At 45.0% G+C, this 20269-nt stretch overlaps 1 protein-coding gene and 1 pseudogene across 1 annotated transcript; one reads left to right on the plus strand and one right to left on the minus strand.

The window, feature by feature from the left end:
- The first annotated feature begins 8353 nt into the window (after positions 1-8353).
- LOC125550119 (disease resistance protein RGA2) lies at positions 8354-11069 on the plus strand. Its single transcript, XM_048713032.2, has one exon. It carries the CDS (start codon positions 8765-8767, stop codon positions 10646-10648), a length of 1884 nt encoding a protein of 627 aa, XP_048568989.2. The 5' UTR covers positions 8354-8764; the 3' UTR covers positions 10649-11069.
- Positions 11070-16173: 5104 nt separating this feature from the next.
- Positions 16174-20111, minus strand: LOC147977488 (uncharacterized; annotated as a pseudogene).
- Positions 20112-20269: the final 158 nt, after the last annotated feature.

Here is a 20269-nt window from a genome sequence, read left to right on the forward strand (position 1 = left end):
CCATCTTTTGCACGCACCCGCACACTTCTCCGTTGCATCGTATCTCAATCGAGTTACCGGAACCGGAACGCTGCCGTGGCACCATTTTCATTATCGTTGCCGTGGCACCCCTTTCCTTTCCACCACGGTGACAAATGCTTCATTATGCTCTTATCAACTTTTAATTAAAATTGCATAAAACTTGCACATGTCATCCGCATCATGTTAACAACATCAAGAATGTTTAAAATCGTTGTTTGCATTAAATTGATAAATGCATATGGGGATTTACCGGATTCGTTATTTGTTATGTCCGGCCCCATTTAAATTGTTTAGAAGGTGTAGTTTTGTTATGCTTCACCTCTTACCATGTTTAACAACATTTAATATTGTTGAGTACATAAACAAGATCGAACTAAATAATTGATGTGGTGTTTCGTCAATATTGCATATTGAGCTCCACTTAATTTGTAGTTTTGTCTGTGCACTTTGCCATGCCATGCTTCATTAAACCGGACATGCATCATACTTGTTTGCGCATCGTGCCATGATTATGTGATGGTTATTTTACTATATTGTTTGCTTTCTTTCCGGTGTTGCTTCTTTGGGTTGGTTTCGGTAACGTCGCGTTTGTGAGGAACCGTTCGACTACGTCCGTTTGTCTTCTTCATGGACTCGTTCTTCTTCCTTGCAGGATCTCAGGCAAGATGACCATACCCTCGAAATCACTTCTATATTTGCTTGCTTAGTTGCTCGCTCTTTTGCTATGCCTATGCTGCGATACCTACCACTTGCTTATCATGCCTCCTATATTGATGAACCAAGCCTCTAACCCACCTTGTCCTAGCAAACCATTGTTTGGCTATGTTACCGCTTTGCTCAGCCCCTCTTATAGCGTTGTTAGTTGCAGGTGAAGATTGAAGTTTGTTCCTTGTTGGAACATGGAGATGTTGTTCCTTGCTTGGAACATGTTTACTTGTTGGGATATCACAATATATCTTATTTAATTAATGCATCTATATACTTGGTAAAGGGTGGAAGGCTCGGCCTTATGTCTGGTGTTTTGTTCCACTCTTGCCGCCCTAGTTTCCGTCATATCGGTGTTATGTTCCCGGATTTTGCGTTCCTTACGCGGTTGGGTTATAATGGGAACCCCTTGACAGTTCGCCTTGAATAAAACTCCTCCAGCAAGGCCCAACATTGGTTTTACCATTTGCCACCTAGCCTTTTCTTTCCCTTGGGTTCTGCAGACTCAAGGGTCATCTTTATTTGAACCCCTAGGCCAGTGCTCCTCTGAGTGTTGGTCCAACCCAGAGCACCGTGCAGGGCCATCCCTTGGCAACTTGGGTTACGTCGGCTCCTGTACGCTTAGCTTATCCGGTGTGCCCTGAGAACGAGATATGTGCAGCTCCTATCGGGATTTGTCGGCACAGCGGGTGATCTTGCTGGACTTGTATTACCATTGTCGAGGATGTCTTGAGGAACCGGGATACCGAGTCTGATCGGAATGTCTCGGGAGGAGGTCTATTCCTTCGTTGACCGTGAGAGCTTGTCATGGGCTAAGTTGGGACAACCCTGCAGGGATTTGAACTTTCAAAAGCCGTGTCGCGGTTATGGGCAGATGAGAATTTGTTAACGTCCAGTTGTAGAAAACCTGAAGTTGACCTTAATTAAAATACATCAACCGCGTGTGTAACCGTTATGATCTCTTTCCGGCGGAGTCCGGAAAGTGAACACGGTGTTGGAGTTATGCTTGACGTAGGTTGTTCTAGGATCACTTCTTGATCATACTTTTATCGACCGTACTTTTGCCTTCTCTTCTCGCTCTCTTTTGCGAATATGTTAGCCACCATATATGCTAGTCGCTTGCTGCAGCTCCACCTCATACCTTTACCTTACCTATAAGCTTAAATAGTCCTGACCGCGAGGGTGCGAGATTGCTGAGTCCCCGTGACTCACAGATACTTCCAAACCAGCTTGCAGGTGCCGATGAGTCCGTGCAGATGACGCAACCAAGCTCAGGAGGAGCCCGATGAAGATCTTGTCCTTTGTGTTGTTCCATTCTAGTTGATCAGTAGTGGAGCCCAGTTGGGGTCGATCGGGGACCTTTGTTGCACTTGGGGTTCTTCTTTTATTTTGGTTCCGTAGTCGGACCTTGATTGTATTTGGATGATGTAATGCTTTATTCATGTATTGTGTGAAGTGGCGATTGTAAGCCAACTATGTATCTCTTTCCCTTATGTATTACATGGGTTGTGTGAAGATTACCTCACTTGCGACATTGCTTTCAATGCGGTTATGCCTCTAAGTCGTGCTTCGACACGTGGGAGATATAGCCGCATCGAGGGCGTTACAAGGGGGGCCGGCCCCCCACCCAATTCGGATTGGGCTTGTGGGGGGGGGGCGCCCCCTCCTAGGCTGCCTCCTCATCTCTCCCACTAAGGCCCAATAAGGCCCATATACTCCCGGGGGGTTCCAGTAACCTCCCGGTACTCCGGTAAATGCCCGAACTCACCCGGAATCATTCCGATGTCCAAACATAGCCATCCAATATATCGATCTCGACCATTTCGAGACTCCTCGTCATGTCCGTGATCACATCCGGGACTCCGAACAACCTTTGGTACATCAAAACACATAAACTCATAATACCGATCGTCACAGAACATTAAGCGTGCGGACCCTACGGGTTCGAGAATATGTATACATGATCGAGACTCATCTCCGGTCAATAACCAATAGCAGAACCTGGATGATCATATTGGTTCCTACATATTCTACGAAGATCTTTATCGGTCAAACCGCACAACAACATACGTTGTTCCCTTTGTCATCGGTATGTTACTTGCCCAAGATTCGATCGTTGGTATCTCAATACCTAGTTCAATCTCATTACCGGCAAGTCTCTTTACTCGTTCCGTAATACATGATCCCATAACTAACTCATTAGTCACATTGCTTGCAAGGCTTATAGTGATATGCATTACCAAGAGGGCCCAGAGATACCTCTCCGACAATCGGAGTGACAAATCCTAATCTCGATCTATGCCAACTCAACAAACACCATCGGAGACACCTGTAGAGCATCTTTATAATCACCCAGTTACGTTGTGATGTTTGATAGCACACAAAGTGTTCCTCCGGTATTCGGGAGTTGCATAATCTCATAGTCATAGGAACATGTATAAGTCATGATGAAAGCAATAGCAATAAATTAAACGATCACAGTGCTAAGCTAACGGATGGGTCAAGTCAATCGCATCATTCTCTAATGATGTGATCCCGTTCATAAAATGACAACTCATGTCTATGGCTAGGAAACTTAACCATCTTTGGTTAACGAGCTAGTCAAGTAGAGGCATACTAGTGACACTCTGTTTGTCTATGAATTCACACATGTACTAAGTTTCCGATTAATACAATTGTAGCATGAATAATAAACATTTATCATGATATAAAGAAATATAAATAACAACTTTATTATTGCCTCTAGGGCATATTTCCTTCACTCCTGCTCTTACCGCCACCCCCAGGGTTGATCTGCGCTGCCCACACGCGACCCCTCTACTGCACCCAAGCCGTCACATGCGCCGTTCCTGCTGAAGGCCAGCACCTTCCTTGCCGCCCCTAGTAGATCAACGAACTGACTCCCGTGTCGCTCGGAAGGGGCGACCCGGGAGATCCAATCGCCTCCGCCAGGTCTGCCTTCTCATCGAAGCCGCACGCACCGCCGTCATCGTAGGCGCTTACCAAAGTGGAGGCGGGGATTGCCCCTTGGGTGCAACACTCCCTCTCTCATGGCGGCTTGTTCCTGCAACGATGGATCCATCTTGCTTGTTGGTCGTGGTTTGCAATCCGTTCATGGGTGGTGGCTGCATGGCGATGTATAGGGCGCTCAGCGGCCGGACGCTCAAGCACAAGTGGCCTCCGGTTGTGGCCTACGGTGATTCTCGTTGTCACGGACTTGCGTACGTGGGTTGTTTCTGGCATCCAGCTCTGGTCAACGGGACCGAACAAGGCTCTCCGGCGAAGTGGTACTCGGCGGTGATGTACTCCACCATCGGTGTTGGTCTTTACCGCTCCGGTCTGTGGCGGTTGCCTCTTCGGCGAGGTAGTACTCGGCGGCGATTTACTCTACCATCGGTGTTGGTCTTTACCACTCTAGCCATGGCGGCGGCCTCACTGAGAATTACAGTGGCTACTGAAAGGTCTTCGTGAGTGATCCTCTCCAGACCCAGTGGTTGACTTCGACGGTGAGATGCAAACTATCGACGACTACTTGATGCGGAGGGATGGTTGTGTAGCGGTGGCGGTACACATCACACGTAGCTGCTGGGATTGCGAAAATGTGATGGTGACAGCACAAAAGTGGCGTCAATGATGGTGCCACTTGAGCACCCGGTCTCGAGCTCCGAGGTGAAAGCCTAGGTCTGTTTATACCTGACAATGACGATGTTTTTATGTCGTAACCTTGTTGAAGGCATTGCTCGGATATGTTTGGACTGATTCTTGAGGATGAAAACCTAGATTCTAGCCTTGGGTGGTTGGATCCAGTGACGGCGGTGATTGAGTGTCGCTCTCTTCCCCGAAGGCGTTGCTGTTGAAGAACATCATCAGCCGTGTGGTGTCAAGAGATTGTTGATGCAGATAAGGTCATGGTAGTAGTTTGCCAATCATGTATTTGATCCTTCTTTTTTCTTGCTAGAGCATAGCTTCGGTCTTATATGACTTTGCTATTTGCCGGCGTATTTTTGTGTGTGTGTTGATTTTGGCTGTGTGCATCTTAGCTATGCAGAGGCCGAATGTGTGCTCTTTGTGTTTGTATCTTCTTCATGCTCCATTTTAAGCTAATAAAATTCACCCTTTATCGGAGTAGAACAACATCAACAGCGAGCGCTCCTGATATCCTATGCTTCTGTGCATTGCTTCCTCGTTTACCAGTGCTGCCGCCTCGCAGATGGACACCAATAGCCGCCATTGCTGCTCTGCAATTTTTCTGGACGTTGCTGCTGCTGACAACTTACGTACGAGTCACGGTTCAAAACTTACCTTACATTTACAGTTCAAATGTAAACATACTAGCTGGCAGAGGCATGGCGGCATGCCGCGCCCGAGCTCAAGCCCGTCATTAGCAATCTGTTATTTTGCTCATATTTGTTATTGATAGTTTATCATGTTTTGTTAAGTGAAGCAAGAATAATATAGTAGGTAATATGGATCATTTAGTCGATTACATGACTTGGTGGCATAAAAAGGGTGAAAAGGGCATCAATATACATCAACAACAAAGCATGATCCACAAGTAGACAGTTATTTCAATAGAATTTAGCTTCATCTACTCATAAGGATAACACGACGATTAGGGAGAGAGATGCCTCTCTACACTTGTAAGAAAAGTTATATGATACTGAACCATTATAGGATAACACAGAGTGCTTACGGAAATACGCTTGCAACAATACAGCAAGGAAGTTACAAATTAGTTTGCAGCATGTAATGCATAATCCAACTTAAAGCTAGCTGATAAGAACTGAAATAATGCATAATCCCTCATAAATTTACGAGGTAGTTGAGTGCATGCATGCTCTTCCTCGCCATGTCGAACGGAGTGACACCCAGCTTGAAGACGACCGTGTTACCTAAGCTGATGTTGAACTTGACGTTCGAGAAGGAGACAACCACCTGGAGGTGGATCGGCGAAGGGGTCGGCAACAGGGTGCGGCAGCGGGAGTGAGATCACATGAATTGGAGAGTGAGGCACGTGGGGGATTTTTTTGGCTAAATCGTATTTTCCCAAATAGTTGCCGAGTTCCGTCGATCAGGAACTCGACATAGAAGAGCAATGCCGAGCTTTTGTGAAATCTTTTGGGTTGTATTCATATAAATTTCTTTATTTGTTTGTTTATTCCCTTTTTAAGTATTTTTGCTTTCTTTGTTCCTTCTAATATGACCCCAAGCAAAATAACAAGGGCTTCCGACTCCGCTCGCGTGATTTCACACGCTTGTCTGTCTGGTGGGCCCCTTAGCCCATAGGTTTATTTATTTCTAGATTTCAAAATGCTCTAGAAATGCAGTAAATGCGTCGAATATGCCACGCACCTTAAAAAAAATGCCAGGACATTCATGTGTCATGGAATGGACTCAGGTCAACACCTAAAAGGTTTTGATGCCAATGGAGGAACGGACCCTGCGCACACTTCGGAAAACATGACACTTTTCCGAGTAAATTGCATGCTTAGTCCTCGTCCTCACTGATTTGTACTCCCTCCGGTCCTTTTTAATTCGCATATAAGATTTGTTTGAAGTCAAACCTCGTAAACTTTGACCGAATTTATAGAAAAAAATACCAACATTCAGAATGTAAAAATCAACAACATTAGATGTGTCATGACTTTAGTTTTCATATTGTATAAATTTCATATTATAGATATTAATATTTTTTTATATAAATATAGTCAAAATTTATGAAGCTTGACTTCAGACAGTTCTTATACGCGAAGTAAAAAGGACCGGAGGGAGTAACACAATCATCCTTGTACTCACATAATGCTCCAATACGGTTCTGATACACGTGAATACGTAACAGATAAGGTCGTACAGACGCGTGCACACCAGATGCTGGGACTATTGCCATGTCAGCATACTGTAGAACTGTGGACCCAACTTGGCAGTGTATAAGAGAGAAATAATATTTTTTAGAGAAATAATAAGTTTTGTTTGCGAGATTAGAGAAATAATAGATTGGGAGTACAAGAGGGAGAAATAATATAGCAAAATAAATAATATGAGCGCAGGGTTTCGAACCTATGAGACCTCCTGCTTAGGACTACGCACGGGCTAGCCATAGCGTGTACTTATGTTTTCACTCTTTTTTAAAAGTAAGAGAAAATACAATAATTATGAGCATACAATTATTGTGTATTTTAATATTAATTCTATTTGCATTATTGTGTACCTTGAAGAGGTAATTTTTTTTTTCTAAAATTTATGTCGATTTACAAAAAAGAAATGTAACGAAAATTTCCATATCTTCATTTAGAAATTTAAGTAAAAATTTTATGTGTATTAAAAACTATTACTAATCATTTGGTGTTTCTACATAAAAATTGTTCAACTTGTATTAAAAAAATGTTGAAAGTATTTCTAAAAATTGTAAGAATAACTTGAGGCAATAAATATTTAATACAGGTTAAACATTTTCTAAATATGTGTTGAAAGAAGGAAAGACAATTCAATAGCATTGGACATTTTTTTTTGAAGAGGAAAAATCTAAAAAAATAAATAAACTGAAGTCCGAAAAATAGATAGAAGGGAAGCCGGTAGAAAGAGGATATGAGGAAAATCGTTTGAAGATTCTCTCGAAAAAATTGCTGGAAGAGGTAACACAGGCTAGCTATCAGTATAAAAACATCCTAGCTCGGACAGACTTGCCTAATACTCCCTCCGTTCAGAATTACTTGTCGCGGGTATGGATGTATCTAGATGTATTCTGGTTCTAGATACATTCATTTCTGTGACGAGTAATTTAGAACGGAGGGGAGGGAGTAATATGATTAGGTCTCCTGGGTAGCTCGTGCTTGAGGTTCCAAGTTGGAACCTGCCACACTGTTTATTTTTTTTTTTCTCTTGTGTGCTGCTAAGTTTCGCCCAAGTTTCTACTGTATGATGGCATGGCAGTTGTCTCAGCTGTAGCCAGGACCGTATCTGTTATGTATTCACATGTTTGAGGACATTCACTGTTGAAACATTCTGGAAGTCGCAGGACGGTTGTGTTACAAGCCAACGAGTATGACGACTAAACATGCACTTTTCCCTCTTGAATCCTAGATCCTTCGTGGCAGAAGAAGGATTTTTACCACACCCTCCACCTCCAGGGGCCGTATGAAGACACCCTCTTGAATTTCCATGGATATAAACGACAACAAACGGCCTCTCCGTGGCCACCGATGCTGGTACCATCGTATGTACATAGACGTTTAGCTTTGAATCCCCTACCTCTACCTCGACATCGGTCGGGTTTAGCTCCGTCAAATCTTAATTGTAGGCCCCAACGCGGCAGCATGGTCCTAGTCGCCGAGCCACCCGGGAGAAGTTTGCATCTTTCTCGACACGGCATGATGCTCGACAAACACTCTCTAGTTTCATGTCTTCTTTCCCTTTCAGTGTGATTTATTTCGGGCAAATCAGGATTACGCGAACCCGAACCTGAATTTCCAGGCAGCAAAAATCATGGGCAAATTTCTCATGTCATTTTTTGAAACCAGAATTAGAGTACCCTACCCAAATTTTCAGGTACCGGATTAAAGGATGTATTTGTTTTGTTTGGGGGTGTATTTGTTTGTACGTACTAAAAAGAGGCGCATTATTGAGGCGCAGGAGGGCAGCGGATGCAGAGCGTCCCATCCCATCCCATCCCATTCCAGTCGAATTCCAGAGGTCTACAGTCGAATTTGCTGTTGTGGCAGAGCGTCCCATCCCATTCCAGCCATCACTCATCAGGGGAGTGGAGCTGTTGTGGAAGGAAGGAAGCAAGCAAGGAAGAAAGGCCGCACTTTTCCGTCACCTGCTCTCCTAATCCAGATTCCCTCCCCTTCCCCAGCGACGACTACTCCGGCGACTCAGATCCTAACCCATTGCTGGAATCAGATCCAAATCCAAGTGCGGCGACTCAGATCCAAGCTGTCCGCCCGCTACATTCCGCTAGCACCTGCGTTTTCTGCTGCTTCCTCTCCACCACTACTCCGGCGAGGCGTGGCGGGGCGGCCGGCGGAGTGTCTGCACAGAGATGGAGGTGGCTCTGGGCTCGGCGGCGTCGCTCGTCGGCAAGGTGTGGACGACGCTGTCCGACAGCCTGGTGGCGGCGTACGTGGACAGCCTCCAGCTCGGCCACAACTCGGAGCAGATCAGGGACAAGCTGCTGCACGCGCAAGGCCTCCTGCTTAACGCCCAGGGGAGCCATGTCGGCCACAACCCCAACCCTGGCCTGCAGGGTTTGCTGGAGAAGCTGAGCAAGGACGCCGACCAGGCAGAGGACCTGCTGGATGAGCTCCACTACTTCCAGATCCATGACAGGCTCCACGGCACCACCTACGCCGCCATCCAAGAGGCCGGCCCGGATCTGAAGAGCGTTGTCCGCCATCAAGCTCTCCACGCCGCTACTGCTCTTCGCCACACCCTCGGCAGCTTGGTCCCCTTCTTTTCTTACTCGCCTACACCCAAGAGCAAGAGGGATGGTGGTGACTATGCTGCTGCTGTTGCCGGCCGCGTCACCAAAAGGTCCAAAACCAACTCTGCTAGTGCTAGTGCTAGTGCTACTGCTGATGGTGATGATATGCTGCATTTCGACAGAGTGCCCATGTCCAGCAAGATCAAGTCCCTGTTACAGAGCATGCAGTCCCACTGTGATTCCGTCTCCAATTTGCTCATCGGCACTATCCCAAGCAGCTGCACGCCAGTCGTCCTACGTCGGCCTCAGACTGCTTCCATGATTATACAAGATACATTGTATGGCAGGAGAACCATTTTTGAGGAAACTGTCAACCGTATCACTACTGCCATACAGACTGTTTCTGTACTTCCTATAGTTGGTCCTGGGGGTATTGGGAAGACAACTTTCACCACTCACCTCTACAATGATGCAAGGACTCAAGAACACTTCCAAGTCAGGGTCTGGGTATGTGTATCCACTGATTTCAATGTGCTTAAGCTCACCAGAGAGATCCTTGGCTGCATACCTGCAACTGAAGAAGAAAGAAACAGCGGTGTTGCAAATGAAACAACCAATTTAGACCAGCTTCAGAAATCCATAGCACAACGTCTCAAGTCCAAGAGGTTTCTAATTGTCTTGGATGATATATGGAAATGTGACAGCCAGGATCAGTGGAAAACCCTGTTAGCTCCCTTAACAAAGGGGGAAGCCAAAGGAAGCATGCTACTTGTCACCACTCGATTCCCAAAGCTAGCAGAAATGATGGAAACAGTTGGTTTTGGTTCACTAAAACTGGCAGGTTTGGAGTCTAATGACTTCTTCACATTCTTTGAAGCATGTATTTTTGGTGAAGACAACAAGCCTGAGCATTACCAAGATGAGTTGGCTGGTATTGCACGAAAAATTGCAAGCAAGCTAAAGGGTTCCCCGTTGGCAGCCAAAACAGTTGGTAGACTATTGCATAAGCACCTTTCTCGGGAACATTGGAATGGAGTTCTTGAAAAGCATCAGTGGCTAAAGCAGCAAAAGAATGACGATATCATGCCATCTTTGAAGATTAGCTACGATTGCCTCCCTTTTGTTCTGAAGAAATGCTTTTCCTATTTTGGCCTTTTCCCTGAAGATTATTGGTTTACTTCTTCAGAAATCAATCATTTCTGGGTTGCAATAGGCATCATAGACTCTAATCACCAAGCTGATAGCAATTACTTGGAAGAACTAATGGACAATGGTTTTCTCATGAAGAAGAAAGGGTATTATTGGGATGATCGATACCAACAACAGAAGGAATTTGATTGCTATGTAATGCATGATTTGATGCATGAGCTATCTAAGATTGTTTCTGCACAAGATTGCCTCAATATAAGTGGCTTAGATTTCAGAGCTGATGCCATCCCAAAATATAAGTGGCTTAGCCGCCTGAGTGATCGTAGTGCGCCTACGCTCCTGGTTCACCTCTAGCCCAAGGTAATACCGCAGCAACTAGAGGTCGCTCATGCTGAAGAGGTGCTTCATTTCCTTTTTGAAGTGCTCGGCACCAGTGATAACAAGGTCGTCGACATACACCCCAACGATGAGCAGTGTGTCTCCGGTCCCACGCGCATACACGTTGTGCTCGGAAAGAGAGAGGAGAGGAGCGCATATGCATCGGGTGTGCTGGCGCCCATGACTAATGTGGCCAGGTTCATTTCTTTTTCCCGCTGAAAAGGAGGGAGGGTGGGTGGTGCAAGTAAAAAAGGGCGAGCTTGCCAACATGCGTCTCTAAATGGGCCAAGCCCAACAATGCGAACAGGCGGGCAAGTGACATTCACCTACTTCAGATATTCTCTTTTTTCCATGTACGTACAATAGTGACCCAGCGACAGTGTGATGTCTTGAACCTCTGTAGTGCCCCTCTTTTCAATCATTATAAAAACGTTTTGCAAAGAGCACGAACTTTTTTGAAATTGTGGAAATAAATCATTAATATTTTTTAAAATTCTGAACTTTTTTGCAAACATGAACATTTTTACAAACTGTTTTGAATATTTTAAGAAATTCCCGGACACTTTTTGAGACATGTATACAATTTTTCAAATCACGAACATGTTATGAAAATCCAAATGTATTTTAAGATCCGAATATTTTTTAAAATTTACGTCTTTCTAAAAGATATCCAAAAAATTATATGGAAAGAAAAGAAAAAAAACCAAAAAAATAGGAAGAAGAAGGAAAAGGAAAAGAAAATTCAAACCAGAATGGATTGAACTTTCCAGAAGGTTCACAAAACAGGTAAAACCAAACATGTTTCTAAAATCGGATTCAAGTAGCTATCTAATGGGACAACCCATATGTCGCTCACTCGATCGTCTGTGCGAAGCCTCGATAATTAGACGCAAAATGCGTCAAATTGGGATTACCAGGAGAAGACACCATCATGTTGGTCTTCTAATGGCGACGAAATGCAGCCAGAAGAATGAATAATTTGTTATTTATTGTTTTCTCATCTTGTAGCCATGTATACTTTTAGAAATTCCCGAACATTTTTACGGTAAGAAAGAGCTCTCTTTAGCCATGTATGCTATCACGTGTACATTGGCTTTATCAATTAAGTGAATAAGTTCATATATGCTACTTTTCATGCTCTTGGTTCACTACGCGCCTAATCATGCTCATGCATGGACCAAAAAAGCGTGTGACCACTGTCACTCCAATAAGCTTTACTGTACAATATTGGTCAAAATGTTGATTGGCCGATGTGACATATAAATTCAAGTAAAGTTTATCCTTTTTATGCTGCATGCCTCAAGATCACTTGCGGATTTCACGTGAATAGCACATGCATCAACGCTTGGACGGCACAAACGGACAAGGGATGTACTAGTTTTCATGCATCTAGGTTACTTAACTTGCGTGAACTTGAAGAGAGCATGTGAAGGTTCTTATAATTAATTGGCTGGATTGACTGCAATGACATAAAAGTCCCTACTTTTGATGTGACTGTCAATACATACATGCATTAACGTCTCATACCATACGACGAGAAGAGATACCATCACAGAATTTATAATCAAGATTCCAAGTTGAAGCATGCACTAGTAGAAAAGGGAGCAACGGTCCAGGCCGGATCAGCCCATTAGTCCCGGTTCAGTCCAGAACCGGGACCAATGGGGGCATTGGACCCGGTTCGTGAGCCCAGGGGGCCGGCCGGACCACGTTGGCCATTGGTCCCGGTTCGTCTGGACCTTTTGGTCCCGGTTGGTGGGACGAACCGGGACCAATGGGCCTCGCTCCTGGCCCACCACCATTGGTCCCGGTTGGTGGCTTGAACCGGGACCTTCCCTTTAGTCCCGGTTCATGCCACCAACCGGGACCAATGAGGTGCCTATATATACCCCATCGCGTAAGAGCAGAGCAAATTGCTCTGTTTTTTTCTGGCCGAGGGGGAGAGGGCTTGGTGGTGCTCTAGCTCACCTCCTATGCACACAAGGTGTTCGATGGAATGCCCGAGCCACACTACTTAAGCTTTCTCCTCTTCAAGCTCGACCTCCAAGCTCCATTTTTCTCAATATTTGTCTAGATTTAGTGGTCCGTCACGTCCCGTCCCCGTCTTCACCGCCGTCGATCACCCGCGCCGAGCTCATCGCCGGCACCACCGTGGTGAGCCTCTTGTTCTTATCTTTTTTCTGAAAGGAAAAAATACTCTTACTTGTATGTTTACATAGATACTTGTATTATGTTCTTACTTTTATTATTGCATCTTATATAGTGCGATGGTTTTGGTATCCGCCCCCATCGGCCCTCGTCCTGTCTATGATTCGGATGTGGTATATATATATTATCTTTATAACTATTGGTTCATTTATTGTTTATGAAAATTATGCCGACCAACGTGACATAGATTTTATTTATGTAGGATGTATGTGAATCGGAAATTCCAACCGACCCTATTGTCGAGAGGTTAAATTTAGTTGAAGAAGAAAACAATTTGTTGAAGGAAAAAATAAAAAAATTGAGGAGGAGAAGATGATATTGGAGTTGCATATTGCGGATGTCGTCGATGATCACAAGATCAAGATGGATGCAATGCGCTTGAAGATTAGAAAGATTAGAAAATATGCCATTCATACCGAGGCTTGGTATCATTATGCCGTTGGATCAATTGTTACCTTGGTTGCGATTATGATCGCATTTGTTTTCGCATTGAAATGTTTTACATAGTTTCAATGTATGGTTTAATTAATTAGATGCTCTGGAGAGCTATATGTTGTTAGATGAGAACTATGTATGTACTTTGGTTTTAATGTGATGATGAACTTCTATTAATTTGGACACTTAATTATATATAATGCACGCAGATGAACCGGCAATGGATGTACGGTGACAGACACACCTCCGAGTACATTAAGGGCGTGCATGAGTTTCTCGATGCGGCTGAGGCAAACAAGCAGAATGGTTTTATGTGTTGTCCATGCACTGAATGTGGGAATACGAGGTCTTACTCTAACCGGAAAATCCTTCACTCCCACCTGCTTTACAAGGGTTTCATGCCACACTGTAATGTTTGGACGAGGCACGGAGAAATAGGGGTTATGATGGAAGACGGCGAAGAAGAAGAGTAAGATGACAACTATGTGCCCCCTGAATACGGTGATGCTGCAACGGGGGGAGCTGGTGAAGATCAAGAGGAACCAGACGATGTGCCCAATGATGCTGCAACGGGTGAAGCTGTTGAAGATTATTATGCTTAGGTGGAAATTCTCATGGCCTTGAGAGACTCATTGATATCATGCTTAGGTGGAATAGATCTAAGCTTTAAAGAATCAACTTCAAGAGAAATTATATCAACGTTCCTAGCCAAATCATCAACTTTAAGCAATTTCTCTTCAAGCAAAGCATTGAAATTCTTTTACGAATTCATAAATTCCTTAACACTATTCTCAAATTCAGAGGGCATCTTATTAAAATTTCCATAAGAGCTGTTGTAGGAATTTCCATAATTATTAGAGGGATTACTAGGATAAGGCCTAGGATTAAAGTTTCCTCTATACGCGTTGTTACAAAAATTATTCGTACCAACAAAATTCACATCCATAGATTCATTATTATTCTCAATCAAAGTAGACAAGGGCATATTATTAGGATCAGAAGAAACACTCTTACTAGCAAACAATTTCATAAGTTCATCCATCTTTCCACTCAAAACATTAATTTCTTCTATCGCATGCACCTTTTTATTAGTAGATCTTTCAGTGTGCCATTGAGAATAATTAAACATAATATCATCTAGGAGTTTAGTAGCTTCTCCTAAAGTGATTTCCATAAAAGTGCCTCCTGCGGCCGAATCTAAAAGATTTCTAGAAGCAAAATTCAATCCGGCATAAAATTTTTGTATAATCATCCACAAATTCAAACAATGAGTAGGGCAATTATGTATCATTAATTTCATCCTCTCCCAAGCTTGTGCAACATGTTCATGATCAAGTTGCTTAAAATTCATAATATCGTTTCTAAGAGAGATGATCTTAGCGGGAGGAAAATACTTAGAGATAAAAGCATCTTTGCACTTGTTCCAAGAATCAATACTATTTTAGGCAAAGACGAAAGCCAAGCTTTAGCACGATCTCTAAGCGAAAAAGGAAATAGCTTCAATTTAACAATATCATTATCGACATCTTTCTTCTTTTGCATATCACACAAATCAACGAAGCTATTTAGATGAGTAGCGGCATCTTCACTAGGAAGGCCGGCGAATTGATCTTTCATGACAAGATTCAACAAAGCAACATTGATTTCACAAGATTCGGTATTGGTAAGAGGAGCAATCAGAGTGCTAAGGAAATCATTATTGTTGGTATTGGTAAAGTCACATAATTTGGTATTATCTTGAGCCATCGTGACAAGCAAGCAATCCAACACACGAGCAAACAAAAAGCAAGAGAAAAAGAGGCGAACAAAAAGGAGAGGGCGAACAAAACGGCAAGGGTGAAAGTGGGGGAGAGGAAAACGAGAGGCAAATGGCAAATAATGTAATGCGGGAGATAAGGGTTTGTGATGGGTACTTGGTATGTTGACTTTTGCATAGACTCCCCGGCAACGGCGCCAGAAATCTTCTTGCTACCTCTTAAGCACTATGTTGGTTTTCCCTTGAAGAGGAAAGGATGATGCAGCAAAGTAGCGTAAGTATTTTCCTCAGTTTTTGAGAACCAAGGTATCAATCCAGTAGGAGGCTACGCGCGAGTCCCTCATACCTACACAAAACAAATAACTCCTCGCAACCAATGCGATAAGGGGTTGTCAATTTCTTCACGGTCACTTACGAGAGTGAGATCTGATAGATATGATAGGATAATATTTTTGGTATTTTTGTGATAAAGATGCAAAGTAAAATAAAAGCAAAGTAAAAAAGCAAAGGAAATAACTAAGTATTGGAAGATTAATATGATGGAGATAGACCCGGGGGCCATAGGTTTCACTGGTGGCTTCTCTTAAGAGCATAAGTATTTTACGATGGGTGAACGAATTACTGTTGAGCAATTGACAGAATTGAGCATAGTTATGAGAATATCTAGGTATGATCATGTATATAGGCATCACGTCCGAGACAAGTAGACCGACTCCTGCCTGCATCTACTACTATTAGTCCACTCATCGACCGCTATCCAGCATGCATCTAGAGTATTAAGTTCATGAAAACAGAGTAACGCCTTAAGCAAGATGACATGATGTAGAGGGATAGATTCATGCAATATGATAAAAACCCCATCTTGTTATCCTCGATGGCAACAATAAAATACATGCCTTGCTGCCCGTACTGTACTGGGAAAGGATTCCGCAAGATTGAACCCAAAACTAAGCACTTCTCCCATTGCAAGAAAGATCAATCTAGTAGGCCAAACCAAACTGATAATTTGAAGAGACTTGCAAAGATAACCAATCATACATAAAAGAATTCAAAGAAGATTCAAATATTGTTCATAGATAATCTTGATCATAAACCCACAATTCATCGGTCTCAACAAACACACCGCAAAAAGAAGATTACATCGAATAGATCTCCACAAGAGAGGGGGAGAACATTGTATTGAGATCCAAAAAGAGGGAAGAAGACATCTAGCTACTAACTATGGACCCGAAGGTCTGAGGTAAACTATTCACACTTCATTGGAGAGGCTATGGTGATGATGTAGAAGCCCTCCATGATGGATGCCCCCTCCGGCGGAGCTCCGGAACAGGCCCCAAGATGAGATCTCGTGGGTACAGAAGGTTGCGGCGATGGAATTAGGTTTTTGGCTCCTGTTCTGATCGTTTGGGGGTATATAGGTATATATAGGAGGAAGGAGTACGTTGGTGGAGGAACAAAGGGCCCACGAGGGTGGAGGGCGTGCCCTGGGGGGGCGCCCCCTACCTCGTGGCCTCCTCTTTTGTATCTTGACGTAGGGTTCAAGTCTCCTGGATCATAATCTTCCTAAAAATCATGTTCCCGAAGGTTTCATTCCGTTTGGACTCCGTTTGATATTCTTTTTCTGCGAAACTCTGAAATAGGCAAAAAAACAGCAATTCTGGGCTGGGCCTCCAGTTAATAGGTTAGTCCCAAAAATAATATAAAAGTGGATAATAAAGCCCAATAATGTCCAAAACAGTAGATAATATAGCATGGAGCAATCAAAAATTATAGATACGTTGGAGACGTATCACGAAGTGATGGGATCAACGGGGGGCTTTCTCCTATACCGCCGCCGCCGACACCGCTGCCGCAGATGTCATGCCTTATTCTTCTTCCTGCCGCCGACCACGTCTTTTATAGTGAAGGGGACCAGGAGTAGGACGAGAATGACGCCGGCGACGGTGAATTGGTTCCTCTCGCCGGGCTCGTCGGACAGAAGGAAGAGGACGAGAAGGAGGACTTGACCGAGCTACTAGATCTAGACGTGGTTCTGGTCGTGGACGTCGAAAATGGATGTATCTAGAAGTAAAATACATCTAGATACATTCATTTCTACGACAAGTAATTCCGAACGGAGGGAGTAGATGTCAAGGCCCGTGGTCACGAAAATGATGCAGAGGCCGGGGAGACCCCCCCTTTTCAGAAAAAAGAGACAATCAGTCCAAGTCTTTTTTACTGGGATTTTGAATGGGGAGATGGTTATTAAGATTGATGACAGAACGCTGAGTCCATGAGGGAATGCTATGAGAACCCCTCTGTTTTTTCTCGAATATGCACGAGTGTGCATATTATATATTAAAGAAGAAAGGCAAAAGAGTGCCTCCACCATAGTTTACAAGAGTTCGTTACAACTCACTCCTCACTACTAGCCCACCTAAACAATCCACGGAAGAAAACATCAACGTTGCCTTTAAACTTGCCGGCACTCAGCCAAGTCATACCCTCTGACCTCACCCTACTCAGAAGTTCACTCATCGAAGGAGACGCTCCATTGAACACAATCGCATTGCGATGCTTCCATAATTCCCAAAGCATTAGAATGAAAATCGTATGCAGATCCTTCCGCCGTAGGCCGTGAGGCTCCTGCTTCTCCCTAAGCCATGAGCCAAGGGTATCCTGCGCCGTCGGTGTCCAGTCCAACTTGCCCAGAGCTTGACATATGACGGCCCATACCGATCTGGCAAACACGCATGTTAGTAGCACATGGTTTATCGTTTCTTCCTCCTGGTTGCATAGAGGGCATGCGTCCTGATGAGGTAGTCCTCTCCATGCAAGTCTATCCGAGGTCCAACATCGGTCCCTCAACGCAAGCCATGTAAAGAACTTGCAAGTGGAAGGTGCCCTAGACTTCCAAGTCAGCTCCGCCATGGGCTCAACAGTCCTGCCCCAAAACATTGCCGCGTATGCCGACCTCACCGAGTACTGCCCATTAGTCTCCCATGCCCAAGATATCATATCCGGCACATCCACGTTAGGCTCCCATACACTCACTCTGACCCATAACGAGAGGAATTACTGTAGAGCCTCATCTCCTATCTCGGGACCAACATCCAATGCCCAAGACCCATCCGAGATGGCCTGTGCCACCAGCCTCGTCGGTCTGACTCTTCGCGAGATTTGACCATAGATATTTGGCGCAATGTATTGAACCCTCAGGCCATCAATCCAACGATCTTCCCAAAAGAGTGTGTTAAGCCCAGCATTTGCTTCGCTCCTTGTTGCTGCGGAAGAGTCTTTTCGCTTCCCTTGAAACTCATATGCTAAATTCACTCCATGGTCTACAAATGTCCGCCCGTTGCAGCCATGGCCATCTGGCCTGCATGGCCACGTTAAGCCATCTAATATTTGGCAGCCCCAGGCCTCCTGCCCATTTCGGTGTGCACACCGAGTCCCAGGCGACAACACAATTTCCGCCATTGGCAGCGGCCCTCCGGCACCAAAGGAAACCTTTGCACACTTTGTTCATCGCAGCAATAGTCTTCATCGGGAGATCCAAAGCCATCATGGCATGTATGGGCATGGCGCATAGAACTGACTGGACCAAAGTTAGGCGCCCACTTTTTGGCATAAGTGCCGCCTTCCACCTCGGTAAACAATTTGCCATCTGGTCCACAAGGTATTGCAACTACGCTGGTGATTGCTTCCTTAGAGACAAAGGTAAACCCAGGTACTTGATTGGGAATGATCCTCTCGGGCATCCCAGCTCTATGCTCGCCAATGTGATTTCCTGATCATTGCATCTTATAGGAAGAACAGCTGACTTCGCCATGTTTATCCGCAACCCCGACGCTTCCCCAAACATCTCAAAGATTCGCCTACTAATCTCCAGCTCCAAAGGTTTTGGCTTAATGAACACCACCACGTCATCCGCAAAGATGGATAAACGTTGCCTTACTCCAGAACGCGCCAAAGGCTCCAAAATGCCTCTGCTCGTGGCTTGCTCAAACATCCTTTGTAGAGGCTCCATGGTGAGGATGAAAAGCAAAGAACCCCTGTGTAGTCTTGACCACAAGTGGAGGGTTAACTCGTCGACATGTCCAAACCCCAAACTGCCATCCTTCATCGCCATGAGGATGGCGTGATCGATTGAGGAGGATATACCCAGCCGGCGGTGCACCAATGAGTGATAAGCAGTTAGATCCCAGGTCGTACTTGAGAATTGCTATGTGATGTGATCACCTTGCATGAGCTTGACGTACAGTGCGTCTTGGAGGTAGACACCACGATGCAATGGGCCCAAGATGAAGAGCAGAGCACGGCTTGCTCCACTTATCAAAACAACGAGAACGAGAATGATCAGAGCACGGCTTGCTTGAATCAGCCGTCGTCACCGGCAAGGATATGCATGCGCGCGCCACACATTGGTCATCTTGTTCAATCCTATCAACACCGATGTAGGCCACCTGAGTGGCACGCACGGTGGTCACAGCCGGCCACCGTGCAGAGCACCGCTGCCCCGTAGCTGCAGCCAAATTGGTGGGGCGGGACCAGCTCCCTCCGGCGGCCCGTCATGGGGTCCCAAACGAGGAGTGGAACGGATCGGTAAGACTGGCCGCCGAGGAGAACGCGGGCATGGCGCGGCAGTCCCACTCCCAAGCAGCATAGCTCCTGTCCTGCCTCCCCAGTCGTCGTCGGGAATGCGCACACGGAATTTCGTGGTGGGTAACAAGTGCGGGATGTTATCTTCCGCCTCCACATGGACGGAGTTGGAGAGGCAGGAAGAAAGGAAGCCCAACATGGGCGGAGCTCCATGGAAATCGCGGTAGCTAGCACGGAAGCGAGGGTCGAAGAGGAGGCGGAGCCAAACCTTGCTGACGAGGGAAGCGCACAGGATGTGCTCGGGCTCGTCCGGCGGGAGGCGGAAGAAGACCTCCTCCGGCAGCGGCGGCGGCGGCGGCATGGTGGGTGTATGCGGCGAGGGTTTCGGATGGGCAAATTTTGGAGTTGGGGAATTTTTTTTCTCTGATTGGCCTCCTCCACCTGTTGGCAAATTGAAAAAAGAAAAAGAAAAGAAAAGAGTGAGTTCTGGTTTTTACCCCCTAATTTAGCATTTTTGACATTAGTAACCCCATTTAACAAAATTTCATTCAGATTACCCCACTTAGTGACAATCTTGACTAAATATCATCACAATAAACCTACGAACCACAACCCAC

This window comes from Triticum urartu, chromosome 4A (assembly GCF_056163025.1).
Source record: "Triticum urartu cultivar PI428250 chromosome 4A, HENAU_Tu73, whole genome shotgun sequence".
In the NCBI taxonomy this organism is placed as follows: Eukaryota; Viridiplantae; Streptophyta; class Magnoliopsida; order Poales; family Poaceae; genus Triticum; species Triticum urartu.